Consider the following 14,754-nt stretch of genomic DNA (forward strand, 5'->3'; position numbering starts at 1 on the left):
CCTTTTCTTGAATGGAATGATGCTGGCATGTGTTATTTAATTTTTTGGCAGTTTTTGCAGTGCTACATGTCACCTTCTTGCTGCATCACAGCCCTTGTCTACTTTGCACAAAGTTACAAACCATTGCAAATATGGCATAACAAAACATAAGACCATATATCATAAGATGTTCATATAAAAAAAGTGTATTATGTCCAAAAAAGTGAACGGAGGGATGGGTGGTAGAAGTAAATAAACATGTAGCTAAACCAATAATTAAGCGTAACTCTGTTAAAAGCAAAAAATGGCCTTTGATAACAAAATCGAAATTTGGAAGGAAGAATTAAAAGCCTACCGAGGGTGCAAAGAAGGGCAACAGAACTGTGTGTGTGTGTGTGTGTGTGTGTGTGGGGTAAAACCCCCATCAAGGCATACGGAAGTTGTACGATAGGGGTAAATCCTAGGGTTTTCACTTGTTTTTCAAATGTATGCATTGCATTGAAACATGTCACTGCGCCGATGAATTTCCTACAAAACAGAATCCTAGACCTGGGTCCTTCGCCAGCAGCGGAATAAGCATGTGAGGCTGCACCTTATATATGGCGCTCATGCCAAACATATGAGACAATACGGGCCTTAGATGGCGTATCAGAGGTACTGCTTGTCATATGATGATAGCACTTAGACCTGTCAGGTTGTAACTCAAATATTATGACAGACCTGGAACTTGAGGCTATGACTGCCATATGATAAATGGTGTAAGCTTGTTTTATTCTTAACTATTTTTTCTGATTTCTCTTTTCATAGAATGTTGTTAATTATGATAGTCGATGATGTTCACCCTGACTTAAATGAAACTAATTCTAGAGGTATACTGTTGAGGTCAGATTTTAATGCATTTGATTATCCAAAATCTTCTCTATGCTCCGCTTTTGAGAACCAGAGCTCAAACTTAACATGGAACGCGTCTGCAAGATGAGTAAGATGCTGGAAATCGATTGATGTCTAAATAATTGCAGATGCTCATCCATTTTAAGAACATTTCTTTCAAACTTTGCATACATTATAAAGTATTTCACAATCCAGTTTTTAGAGATTGTATTTATTCTGAGAGTAAACAGTGCCGTACACCTGTGTAGCATCCTAGTAAAATTCACGGACTCTTCTGAAAGATCCAACCCTGGAACTGACAGCCCCCCAATCACTATATCTCCTGTACTCTCCGGGTCTCAGGTAGTACTGTCGCCCTCTGTAGTTGGGCTCCTCATAGAAGATCCAGTGTCCCTCGAACTCATTGCAGGAGTGGATGTCATGGAAACGGAATTGTTCATAAACATGAGGGCAGTCGTCGCTAAATTCCATCATTTGTCCTTTAAAGTCTTCCCTCTCATAAATCCTTAGTCTGGAGGAGCCTGGGTTCTACAATGATAAGCAGGAGAGGAAATATTGTGTTAGGAAAAATCAATCTTCTAAATTATAACATTTATCTGTTTATCACAAAAAGAAAACACTTTCAGAAACCACAAAAGAGTTGGCAATGTCCTGCCTGGGATCCTTCCCTCTACCAGTATTGATGAGCCGAGATATGATGCTTCTATAGAAACTACTTTTACTTTTAATAAATGTGTTATGCGCAACCATTGTCCATTGGGCTTAAGGGCACAACAAAAACAAAACAACATACAACAATTAGGTCCAAAGATTCAGAACATGAAGCAAATTCATATGGCAATTGTGATCCTGTTATTTTAGGCAAACCGGTGAGTCTTTAATTTCCTTTTGAATATATCTGCTGAATCCATGCATCTTAGCTCCAACGGAAGATCATTGCAGGCCTTCCGAGCAATTTCAAAAGAAGGCTTTGTTAGAGACCTTCACAGTTCCACATCTGGAGATAGTTAAATAGTTCTGATTGCTAGATCTTAATAGTCTGACACAGGTTTTATTAATCAGAAGTTCTTGTAAGTATGAGGGCATTTTTCCATGTAAGCACTTCTGCGTGATGGTCAAGATACAAAAGAGAATTCTTGATTTGACTGGTAGCCAACAAAGAGCGCGTCTTGCTGCAGTCACATGGTCTCTACGCGCAAGCCCCATCACCACCCATACAGCTCTGTTTAGGGATACCTGTAATTTATCACAGACAGCTTTATAAATACCTATTAATAGACATGAGCAATAATCAATTTTTGCCCCTATAATCGCTCCAGCAATGGTTTCCGCATTATCCTGAGAAATTAAAGGTCTAAGGTGAGCAAGCAACTTTACATAGCAGGTACAGGAGGACACTAAGCTGCTTACATGTGGCTTCATAGAGAGGCGCTGATCGAACAGTACCCCCAGGGTTTAAACTTTTTTCAATGGGATATTTGATGCTCCTAACTGGAAGCATTCTATCACTCATGCATTCAGGATACTATTCCCTGAGCCATCGCAGAGGCCCTTGCTTCATTCAAGCCTAGCTAGGCTCTGGTGATGGGCCATTACTGGCCCTGTACACTTGTACATGTGTGGGTTATAGAGAAAATATACTCCAAATCATACACTCTTTACTACAAATAGAATTGTGCGGCCATCTTCTCAAATGACACAAAACACTTCCAGCCACTTCTATCCACCTGCCATACACTATGGCTAATACATTTAAGAAAAATGAATTACTTTGAAAAGTAGAAAGTGTGGTTTTTTGGTTCCTCTCAATGGGTTCGCCTAAATTGACGGTGCTGATGGAGCTTTGGCAGGATATGTGAGGTGCTTCACTACTGCACACTATGTTCCACTTTCATGACATTTAGAAATACAAGTTGGGAAACCAAAATGGCACTGTTCTGGAAAGTTAGTGTTATCCAGAAAAAATGCAGAAAATATTTAACCCCAAATCCATATTCTTGTGAAACCAATAAAGCTAATAGGAATGTGTTGTTTTTAATTAACAACTCGAGTATTACATTATTTAATACATTAAAGAAGTAATAAGAAAGACATTTAAGCCTGACTTGTTTCGCAGTGCTTTTAATGTAAATTCTTTGATAAGTCCGAAATGGCGGAAAAAATATGCCATACAAGCAGCATGCGCTTAATGGTTTGAGCAAAACCCCAGATAATGTGCTTGTTTCATTTGCGCTATTTTTCAGATATGCACAGGTCACCTTATTCACAAAGGTGACCCTTTGCATGCATTAGTGGGGATGGACTGGGAATAAAAGGTGGCCCTGAAAATGTTTTTCAAAGTGGCCCCATATTACACATTGTGAACTAGACCAAGCACATTCCCATAAGAAAATGTGTACATTTCTTTATATGTATATTTATTTATTTTTTATAGACAGGGAGGAACAAAGCTCTTTTGATCACAAAAGAACGTATAAATAGATAAGAACTCAGATTTGACAAGAAGCAGTGAGCTTCTTACAACGGGGTGAGTTTGAGTGACATTCTGAACAGGTTGTGGCGGGGAGTAAATGGAACAGTCACTCGGGACAATACATGGGTGGACCAACATAGATAACGGACAACTAACACAGGCATTTATAAATGCAGGTAGGTGGTACGACCCGCTGTGTTAGGGCTGTGACGATGATGAATGACGTGCTAGAGTGGAGGAAGAGAAGTAAAATAAGTAACCACACAAATGAGGCCCACAATTCAGAGGCCCACTGTGAAATCTCCAGGGTTCCCTGTAGGCCAGTCTACCCCTGGGGACACTAATTTATGGCAGGGTCCCTTTCACTGAGACAGGCCGTTAAAGGGCCTGCCTCTGTGAAGCGACAGAAAAGGTATTTGCATGCCCGTTTGGGGGATGGAAATGCTAGTGTGACAGGCGCGGTTTAATACACAGAAGTTACACTTCAAAAACAAATCAGGACAGGCTCAGAATTACCCTAAATGGAAGCTCATTCATGTCCCTTAATTGGGATCCCGTCCTTCAGAAATGACCCTGTCATGATTTGCACCACCGCCTGCACCTGTTTCAAAAAGTACAGGATGATGACCATCATTTCTGGGAATTTTAAAGCGCCACCCGTTTGTGAATTCAAGATGCACTTTAAAATGCCCAGAAATTATCCATTGTTTGCACAAATGTGCAAAGGGGAAAAAATTAGCATCTGAGATGTGCTCATTCAGATGCCCCTGTGAATTGGGCTGCTACTTTTTTTGGCGCTGGTGTGGAGAGGCCCTTGTTTTGGGAATCTGGCCCTCAGCTTCTTCACGGGCAGCCGACCATATTTGTACTGCCCTGCAAGCTTCATATGCAGTTCTCATTAAGGCATTTCTTCCTTTTTAGGGGACTTGGGCTAGCGTTTTAATGAAAAGGAATGGATCGGTGGTTATGATAGGAAAGCGAGGGTCCGATGAGTAGTTATATGTAGTCCAATAACATAAGGAAAGAGCACAGAAATGTACTGACAGCGGCTCACTTAGGCAACTTTACATGGCTTCTTCATGCCCCTGTGCACTGGTTTCTTATAATGTAAGTGGTTGGAGTTTTAAGGGAATTATTACACCTTCTTAAAGACTTGGGGCCTGTTTTCCAATGGGGATTACCCATTCCAAAACGCTTTTGTAAATCAGGCGCATGCTCGCTAAGAAGTTAACTTATAAGAAGGCCTTGAACCATGGTCTTGGACCTTGTACTTGTAGGTGGAAAGAAAGCCTTTCAATTATGCAGTAAGGCGGGACTCCAGAGACCATTAACTTTGCACCTGGGCTAATTTTTCGAATGGTCTTTAATCTACGGAGTATCTTGTTTAGCGGTCATTCATGTTCTCTGTTGGAGCTTGTAATCAGGGCGGATGTCGATTATCGCTACTGCTTAACATCTCACTTCAACAGGACAAGCGAGTTATGCAATATACGTATTGATCTGGACTTTTGCTTTGAACATGAGACTTCAAATCAAAACCTGATGAGTTCAATTGCACATCGAAAGAGGACTGTTTCAGTTGTGCTCCGGGGTCCGAGCATTCTTCTCCAGAAACCCTAGGGAAGAGTACAGTTTCTCTGTCCTTAATTCTACAAGTGAAATCTCTGTCACGTATGAGTATAGGTCTTTCTTTGTCTTTTTGCATGTGTTTACTGCAGGAACCTGAAGAAAGTGAGTATAGATGAACTGTTGGACTTGGCCACACTTTCCAGCTGATCTTTCTTTTAGTGTAGTAGGAGTTGAAGGATCTCTTAGTAGAGTTGATCAGATCATCGGCCACACATTCAGTGTTTATTATGTTAGAAACATCCGTTTCCTGAGTCCTGTTGGGAATAGTCCATGAAAATGAACAATGTTTAGCATCATGTGGTAATTGTTTATGGAATTGTAAACGTTGTTCTCGCCCCGTTGCATTTTCTTGGGTAAGTACAGGATTTGGCTCAGAATTCTAAATGTTTGTTATGGATCTGTGTGTTTGTCAGAAGCCCACTGGGAAGCACCCCAATTTCCATTGATGTGATTCAAGGATAGTGTCCTGATTAGGGGTTTACACGGACTCAGGGCGGGGAATAAACACAACATGTCTCTGCTGTGGATAGAAACCTAAAGAAACATAACAAACCTGTCTTGGAGTTAGCAACCCACGCGTGTCCCCCAAAGTGGCTTACAAATAAAACCCTTTCCCTTTGATAGCAGCAAAGGCACAGAAGGTTTATATCTGGATACCAATGTTACCAGCAACTTTACCCCCAGATTCCTCTTCCATCACATGTGTTATGTTCATATTAAATTCTCTTCCACTTTCCCAGGATGCGTAATACCTCTTCATGGGGCAATTGGGCTCACTTGGCCAATTCTGAGGTTTCTTGTTCCCCTGCTCATGGTTCATCTGCTGGTTAGAGTGGCCTCATCTAAGAAAGTCTGTTCTGTTTCATAAAGCAATATCTATTGGTACAAAGAGCTTCTGTCTGGAATTGTTTATGGTGTTGCTCACAGTCTCTTTTCATGAGGCAATGATTGATGTCTTGTTGGGGGGATTGTGTTGCCAAAATGCCTCAGGTATCTAACGTTTTTCACACTACCTTGGATTTGGTTGTGATCACAAATCAATTGTATAACGTTCTCTCAATTTAGGGTGTCTCACAATATACAAAGAACTGCAAAATCATCTTTTTTATTTAACACAAGAACCATAACTCTCTCTGTCTTCGGCGGCACTACCATTTTGGCGACCGCTTCCATGATAGTTATTCCAATGCTTCCAAACTATTTTGTCACATTAGTCTTCTAAATAACATGGCATGTGTTGCAGCAATGCAAGAACTTTTCTTCTGGGATGCTAAACTAAGTTCTTACTACAAAAGGATGCAACAAGAGATGTTTAGGCATTTTGTGTATGTAGGAACCAATGGTACCCACCACTTTGAATTATTGTCACGTTTTTGCCATTTGGTTTCACTTCCTCTATTCCCCATAATGTAGCTCTTATGCATTCTCCTGTAACAGTTCTTTTCAGTGTAAGCCCATCCTATTTTACATCATTGTATTTTCTACCTGTATTATGTTGTATTACTGTATTATTTATATAATTTGCACCCTGGGCGGGAGAACCAGCCAATCAGATGGCTAGGAATGTGGGCTGACACTACCAGTGAAAGCCTGCGTTGCAAGTCGCTTGATGGCTGTCTCCCCCGCCCGCCCTCTTTCCCCACCAACCCCGTGTTTTCTTTTTGTTCACTCTCTCTCCCCCCATCCCACTTACCTGATTGTGGTGGCAGGGATCCGCCGCCGTAGCTCCTTTAACTGTATGGCTGCCATGAAAATGGAAGAGGGGCTCAATATGGAGCTCCGCCTTCCAATTCCCTGGCGGCCAAGTTGGCATAGTATTTTCTCTCCAAGAACGGGACGCTGCGAGTGCACTACATGAGTGCTAATGGTGATATGCCCTTCGGTGGCTGGGCCCACCCCATGGGTAACAGCCCGCCACCTCGGGGCATATCGCCTCAGGTAATCGTCTAAGGATATGTCTACCTCTAACTCCCTAAGGGTCAGTCGTTTTTCAAAGAAACGAGCTGGTGATAGATCTCTGTCTTCAGCTGGGGCCTCCCTGTGGAACAGCCTCCCTGCCACTCTAAAACTTGAGGAGAACTATCTCTGGTTCCGGAAGCACCTCAAGACCATCCTCTTTTCTTCTGCCTTCGCTCCCCTTCTCCCCTGCTGATCTGTTCTCTCTTGGCACCGTGCACCTGGCCACCCTCTGTCCTCTGTGCCCAAGTACCTGCTCACCCTGCCACCCTCCGGGCCACCCCTTGCACTGGGGTCTGTATCTGTACCCATACAGCCCCCCTCTTTTTCTTCCTGCACTTATTAGACCTACCCTGTCTGCTGCCTTAAGCCTAGCACTTGCAAATTGCTGGCTGCACTGTCACTGTTTGTTGCCTTTATTATTTATTTATTTATTATTTATCTGTTTCTCCTTTACTTCGCACTTTCCATTTCTCCACCCTTCCATGAACTTTTCCCCTCTCCCTCTCCCATGCACTTGCGTGTTCTCAATGTCAGTGGGCCTAGTAAGATCATTGTTTTGTTCTCCCCTGTTCCCCTCCCTTGCCTTGTCGCGCTCTGAAACACTTGTGTAAGAGCGCGATAGAAATAAAATATAAATCTCAATATCAATATTTGACCTGGACGTAATAATGTGCGCAGCGCGTTGACCTTAAACACATGATTGTTCTTTCTATGCAAGACCAACTTTAACTTGTCTTTGGGTTTCCGTCTGTCAAAAGGAGAGCCTCATGTTCTGCCCTTGTGAGAGAGAGGGAAAAGCTAAAAACAGGTAACAGAAACTGCAGAACAGCACCCTTGTGGCTGTTCATTGATATATTTGCAAGACTAATACAGTGTTTTTTCTTTAAAGAATGCAATCTCTTGAAATTAACGTTGTTCTCATTCCAAGCTCTACAGAAATAACTTACCTGTGAGATTAAGCGGCAGGACCGGATGGATTCATTGTACCCCATCCACTGCTGGAAGTCGGGGTACTCCCCCTTTCTCAAGAAGTACTGATATCCCCTGTAGTTTGGGTTCTCATACAGCATCCAGTTCCCACATTCCACCCGGATGGAGTTGCAGCGGCTGAAGAAAGAGCTCAGATTTGGACATTCAGAGCTGCACTCGTAGGAGCGCCCCTGGAAGTTTTGGTCCTCGTAGAAGATGATCTATAACAGAGAGAAAATATATGTTCATGATTCCCCATTGTGTTTGACAACTAATTAATGTGGGGATCAAACTGAGGCTTGGTGGTACTAGTTTTCAAATAATGTTGGACACTTCTGGGATAATTTGCAAACATGTTAAGTAGCTCTGACTTACCCTTAGATAAACCTGGAGACGGCTACTTTATAAACAAATGGGTAACTATGTAACTCTAATTTTCTCTTGATTTACGGGGTGAGGGACAAAGCCACCATGTGTGAATCATGTAGCTTCTCCAGGTTTAAGTTCAGAGTAAATTAGAGTTACTTGTAGTAACTTATTTGTGAATTGATAATGATTGAGGAACCTTTCTGGTGTGGGTTTCCCAAGGGTTTGACCTCAGCGCCCTGTTTGTTTTAGCAAACCGTTCACTGATGCCGCCACACCTGCAGAGGGCTAGTGTTGGTGTTAGCGTTGGACGACCGAGGCCGCGGTGTGGCGGCATCTGATGCGGCTCGGAATTTCATGGTTATGGTCTACGCGCCCGTCAAGAAAGGAGCTGCAAGTTTACTAGGCTGCCTGTAAAAACTAGCGTCCAGTTCTGGAGATAAAGTGAAATGTTCAACTGTAGGATGTTGATGGTCAGCTTCTCAACATTTCAATGATTTCCCTGAAGGGATTTAACCCATGACTTATTCGAGTCCACAGTAATGAACGTTTCAAATATTATGAATATCCAAATTAAAACATTAGCCCTGATTTGAAAAAGGCGATGGTTTCGCCGAAACACGTGTTATCATAGAGGGCAAGTCAACAAACATAACATTATGTTATTTGTGAATTGGCCTATTTAATTTCAAGTTTCAGCTACAAGACCAACATTGTTGTTCTTTATGACTTGTATACAGCAATGTTTAATTCCTAAAGACCTTCTGCCGTCTTAGGAAAAAGATCCACTGCCCACTTTTGAGCAACAGTTACTAGACTTTGTGGGTGACAACATAACATGGAGCACTCCTCTTGCATAACTACCAGTCTATTTGCCTAATGGCATCGGCACAAGGGGGCACTGTGTGGGCCTGTTCAATACATACAGCATACATGCCAACATTGTCCATTCCATTCAGAAGACACTAGTCCAGTCCTGGTTTCAACTTTGCATTCTTGTAGTCCTGAGTTTATAGGTGGCCCTTTGAGGCTACGGACAATGGAGCTGATTCACAAATACGTTACTAGGAGAAACTGTAACTTACTCCTGATTTACTCTTCTCTTTACTATAGTATGTCAGGAATGTAAGTCAAAGATACTCCTAGTAGCTTCTTTGTGAATGGAAGAGTCCTTCTCAAGCAGTAAGTCAATAGTAGGTCACAGTTAAAACGTAGCATGTTATTGCTACTCCTAATTAAAAGAGGGGTTAATGCCCCACATTCATATGCATTTCCCTAGGAGATAGATAAAGTTTTCCTAATAACACGTTTGGTTTTCTTGTTAGCAAGTCTGGAACCAGTGATCTTAGCTGATCCCTTCATTTGACTTCTTGAAAATAACCTTCATATTATCTAAAAGATGTTCCATTGCATCCCCACGCAGAGGATGTTACTATGCATCGCACCCTATATGATATTCCTATGCATCACTGCATAAGGGAGGTTCCAATGCTATGCCAGCAAAAGGATGTACTATGTTTCCCCACATGAAGGATGTTCCTATTCATCTGCATATAGCGCTAAATAAGAAATACATTATTATGATTATTGGTATTATTATAAAGGATGTTAGTATGCATCGCACTCTAATGGATGTTCCTATGCATCACTGCATAAGAGATGTTCCAATGCATTGCCAACTAGAGGATTTCCTATGCCTCACATAAAGGATGCGCCTATGTATCCTCACATAAGGAATGTTCCTATGCATCATCACCTAAAAGATGTTCCTCTGCATCAAATCATAAAGTATGTCCATATATATCCCCACACAAAGGATGTTCCTATGCATCACCACATACAGGATGTTCCTATGCTTCACCACATACAGGATGTTCCTATGTATCACCACATACAGGATGTTCCTATGTATCACCACAAAAAGGTTGTTCCTATGCAACTCCAGCTTAAAGGATGTACATATGCATCCCCACTCAACGGCTGTTCCTTTGCATAACCACATAAAGGATGCTCGTAAGTATCAACACCTAAAATGTGTTCCTCTGCATCAAAGAATAAAGTATGCCCATATGTATCCACACACAAAGGTTGTTCCTATGCAATAGCACATAAAGGGTGTTCCTATGTATCACCATATACAGATGGTCCTCTTAATTTAAGCTTAAAGTATGTCCATATGTATCCCCACAAAAAGGATGTTCCTATGCATGACCACATAAAGGATTATTCCTATGCATCACCACATAAAGGATGTTCGTCTGCATCACCACCTAAACAATGTCCATTTGCATTTCCACACCAAGGTTGTTTGTTTGCATAACCACATAAAGGATGTTCGTATGCATAGCCGCTTGAAGGATGTTCCTATGCAAATAGACCTAAAGGCTGTTCCTAAGCATGGCCACTGTACAGTTTAAAGAAGACTCTCAAAATGGTATACTGGGATATAAAAAAAAGAAAATGCATAATATGACAAGTGACTGAGTCCCAAACTCAAACCTAGTTCTTTATCTAGAAATTCACAAGATCTATCCAGAGTAAAACTGCTGCAAATCAGATCACCTGTCAATTCTAAAAAAATCACTACAGTCTTTTCTCACCTTTCCCATCGTTGCGAAGGTTTGCAAGGGTCACGCAATTGCCACATTTTGGATGCGCTCCAAAACGGGCTTATATACCTTATGCCAGGGAGGGTCAGGGCCCCGTGAATTGAATAGCTCTCTGTCTTTTCTGCCTAGTAAGGGAAATGTGCAGCTCTGTACATGGTGTGTGTCTGGTTCTGCGGTGCCATTGTTGATTTTTGCTTACTGAGAGCATCAGTGCATTGATGTGCTCTGTAGACTACTGCACATGCAGCATGATGCTTCTGGCAATGGAGTTAGCTGGATCTTCTCAACCTTACATGTATTCCTTATTGCAAAGTTGGCTGTGTTTTGATAAAAACACGGTTGTACTTTGCTATATTTTTCAGCATTGGGCCTATTCAAGTATTTTTGTATTTTGCATTTTTGCATTTGGTGTTATAAGGTCAGAAGACTCATTCTGGGGCTTCCGAAAACAATTGAAAACGTGCCTATTTACACAGGAGGCTCGCTACTACGTTCAGACTATCTAATAGCAAACCAGCTGCATAAGTAACAAGTTTAGAAACATGTCTAATGTAGCCAACTCGATTTACTATGCCTGTCCTATGTATGTGTAACTATGTAACCTACCGTGTTGTGTCCTCTTCTGTAAGAACAGCGACTAGATGCCTTCTGGCTGGGTATATAACTTGCAAAATAAATAAATACATATAGTGCAAACCCGGCTAGGAAACAATACAACACAGTACAAGTATGTTGGGCTTCACCGAGGTTGGTGGAAAGAGAGTTTACAGGATATAGCAGCCCGGATGTCGCATACTACAGGGGTGGTATACACCCAGGAGTATTGGTAATGTGTGCACTTTACTGGGAAACACATTGTCATTTTAATTTCACAAAAGGAAAACCTGCTACTTAAAGCAGATAACCTATTGACATCTCACTCACGCAAAGATAAAATGCACCTGACTCCTCAGGAGGAACAGCAGTGCACTTTCTTATCTGCCCCAATGATGTGTGAATTGGCCCTATGTGGTTCTTAGGCGGGCCAATGTAAAATGTGTCAGGGAATAGAAACAATTTGTGAGTCTATTAACTTTTGTAAATCTGCCAGTTTTAACACACGTTATTTCAAAAAAGGTAGCAGGCGCTTCTCTCCAGAAAGAACATGGCATGATAACCTGTTCTGAGATGAGAGTTTGCAGCACACGCTTTTTGCACACTGTACCTTTCACAGATGGGAAATAACCATTTGCATATCAGTCTTTATCCCGCCCACATGGGCAGTCCAGCACCAAAATGCTATGGCCATTCCTCTCTGAACAAGAGTACCAAAAGCAACCCCATACACGTGTTTCAGCCTTGTTGGGCCTCATCAGTGAGGTGAAGCTTTGTCTCTTTGAGCACAGTGAGCAGGGAGTCCACGTCTGGTTGCCCCCAGGTAACTCAGGGTGACCAACCCCAAGTTCCTTTCAAATATTTCAAAAAAGGTAGCAGGCGCTTCTCTCCAGAAAGAACATGGCATGATAACCTGTTCTGAGATGAGAGTTTGCAGCACATGCTTTTTGCACACTGTACCTTTCACAGTTGGGAAATATCAAAAAAGGTAGCAGGCGCTTCTCTCCAGAAAGAACATGGCATGATAACCTGTTCTGAGATGAGAGTTTGCAGCACACGCTTTTTGCACACTGTACCTTTCACAGATGGGAAATAACCATTTGCATATCAGTCTTTGTCCCGCCCACATGGGCAGTCCAGCACCGAAATGCTATGGCAATTCCTCTCTGAACAAGAGTACCAAAAGCAACCCCATACACATGTTTCAGCCTTGTTGGGCCTCATCAGTACCTTCACAGTGAGGTGAAGCTTTGTCTCTCTGAGCATAGTTGAAATATTAACACACGTTATGTTATGTTATGCTATGTGATGTGGTCTTGTACTGCACACTGCTGCCACTTGCGTGGTCTGTTGGCGCGCTGCCTAAATTATTAATCTAAAAGTATACGCGCGCGTCATCTTGGGTGCACGCTTTTCTTTGGTGATTAGAACCCCACAGACATGGATGTTATGGAAATGATGTGGATCGGTGATCGAGTCAATTCGAGTGCATGTTACCGGGGCTCGAGTCAGTTCATGGCGTGATGGTTTCCAGCACTTGGAGTTAGTATTCGCGTTGGGTCGAGGTGAGGTCTTGTAGGTTCGGTAGAGTGCTCAAAGTTACAGAGAGTTAAAGTCTTCCGCAGCGGTGAGCTGACATTCGAGTCATGGTTGTGGTGAGCACTACTGGCACGCTGGTTTGAAGATGAGGCAAGCAGTTCAAAAGATGTGAAGAGTTTCAAAAGCAGCACAACGGATCCTGGGTCAGTTCAAATAGTGTCAAATGCAATTACATGCCTGTTTGAAATTGTGACACGGGATTCCAGCTACTCTTGCAGGCTGCTGGGAGACCCCGTTCTTAGGACAAGGAGTATCCTTTCTAGCACAATCCAATGTTAAGGAGTCTGGCTGGCACTTACAGGTGCTGCATCACCTCCAGGGACAGGGCCCTCATTACAGTGCAGCCAGCAGTTCAGACCTTGGTCCAGCAGCAGTTCGCTCTCAGTGTGCCATCGGGGTCACTGGCAAGCAGAGCTTTCCACCACTTTGAATGCCTCTAATCTTCACCTCTATGGCAGAGTGCCTTAAATGGGCTACACTCCCAATGTAGGTCCATAGATTTATTCTTCATGGTGTCCAAAAATGAATCAAGGAAGGAGTGGGAGACCCCTTCCTTATATGCAAAGTATTATTTGGATTGGCTCAAAGCAGGCCTACTATAAGAGCACCAATCCCTGTTGAAATAACAATTGACCCATGCCTGATTACATCATTACCCATAGTGCCTTGTTCAGCAGGAAATGGAGGGGACGGAAAAGAAGGGAGACAAAACGGTAACCCAAGATGGTGGAAGCCCTTCTCAAGTTCACCTTTCCTCTCTGCTACACTATTTTTATTATTATTATTATTATTATTATTATTATTATTATTATTATTGTCTTTATGGGTTATTAATGTCAGAAATTAATTATGTAGTTGTAATTGTTTGGACCAATTTTTGAAATCTTGGTTGATTGAAAACCCTACAGAAATGTAGCTGAAATTCCATAAATATGCCCTTGCAAAGAAAAATGCAATGCCGTGCAAGTACAGATTTCAAATCACACAAGATGCAGGTTTTGATGCCTTTTATTGGACCACGTGGAAATACTATGAGGAGATGGAACTAAGCATTAGCTATCAAAGTCCCACATATTTCTTCATCAGATGTTTCAGAGTGAAATGATTAGTAAAAGAAAGCCACAGCACAGATAATTCTCGAAATGATCAAAGGGAACATTTTAAACTTCATCCCATGGAGGAAAGGTATGCTTGGAATATGGGTCTGGAATTGCTGTCTTATCTGATATACCATCACACATTGGAAGCAAAGAACACAACAGTTTGGTTCACAACAGTACTTTTTCGCAATTGTGTTTTTGGAAATAAGCTTACATAAAGAGCTAAATAATGGATTTTTGGCAAATGGTTTTCATTTGTATTGTTTCTTTTTGGAGTCAGTCCAGGGGCAGCACCCTGAATAGAACAAAAGTACCGATCTTTAAATGTGCATGGCAATGAAATCTCCTTTACAAAGAAAGATCCTAAAAAGGACACTGGTGAATGTGGCATGATCGTGACATTGGGATTGGGAAGCAGAGAAATGGCTCACTATGCAGTCAAAATGGACAGGCTATTTCTGATAAGACAAATGTATCACAAAATCAATAAATTGCTACCAATTCAGACCACTGTTTTCCTAGGTTTTATTCACATATTCTAACTATCCTGTAGGTAACCACTGGTTAAAGCAAAGCTTTTTATGAA

The 14,754-nt window shown here is 41.9% G+C and overlaps 1 protein-coding gene across 1 annotated transcript; it reads right to left on the reverse strand.

Moving 5' to 3' along the window:
• Nucleotides 1-1,122: 1,122 nt before the first annotated feature.
• On the reverse strand, nt 1,123-10,875 carry LOC138489717 (gamma-crystallin-3-like). Its single transcript, XM_069617361.1, has 3 exons — nt 10,867-10,875; nt 7,875-8,121; nt 1,123-1,391 (listed from the first exon to the last, which is right to left on the reverse strand). The coding sequence occupies exons 1-3, from the start codon at nt 10,873-10,875 to the stop codon at nt 1,123-1,125; spliced, it is 525 nt and encodes a 174-aa protein (XP_069473462.1).
• Between the last annotated feature and the right edge of the window lie 3,879 nt (nt 10,876-14,754).

Source organism: Ambystoma mexicanum, chromosome 9 (genome assembly GCF_040938575.1).
Source record: "Ambystoma mexicanum isolate Mex_15411 chromosome 9, UKY_AmexF1_1, whole genome shotgun sequence".
Taxonomy (NCBI): Eukaryota; Metazoa; Chordata; class Amphibia; order Caudata; family Ambystomatidae; genus Ambystoma; species Ambystoma mexicanum.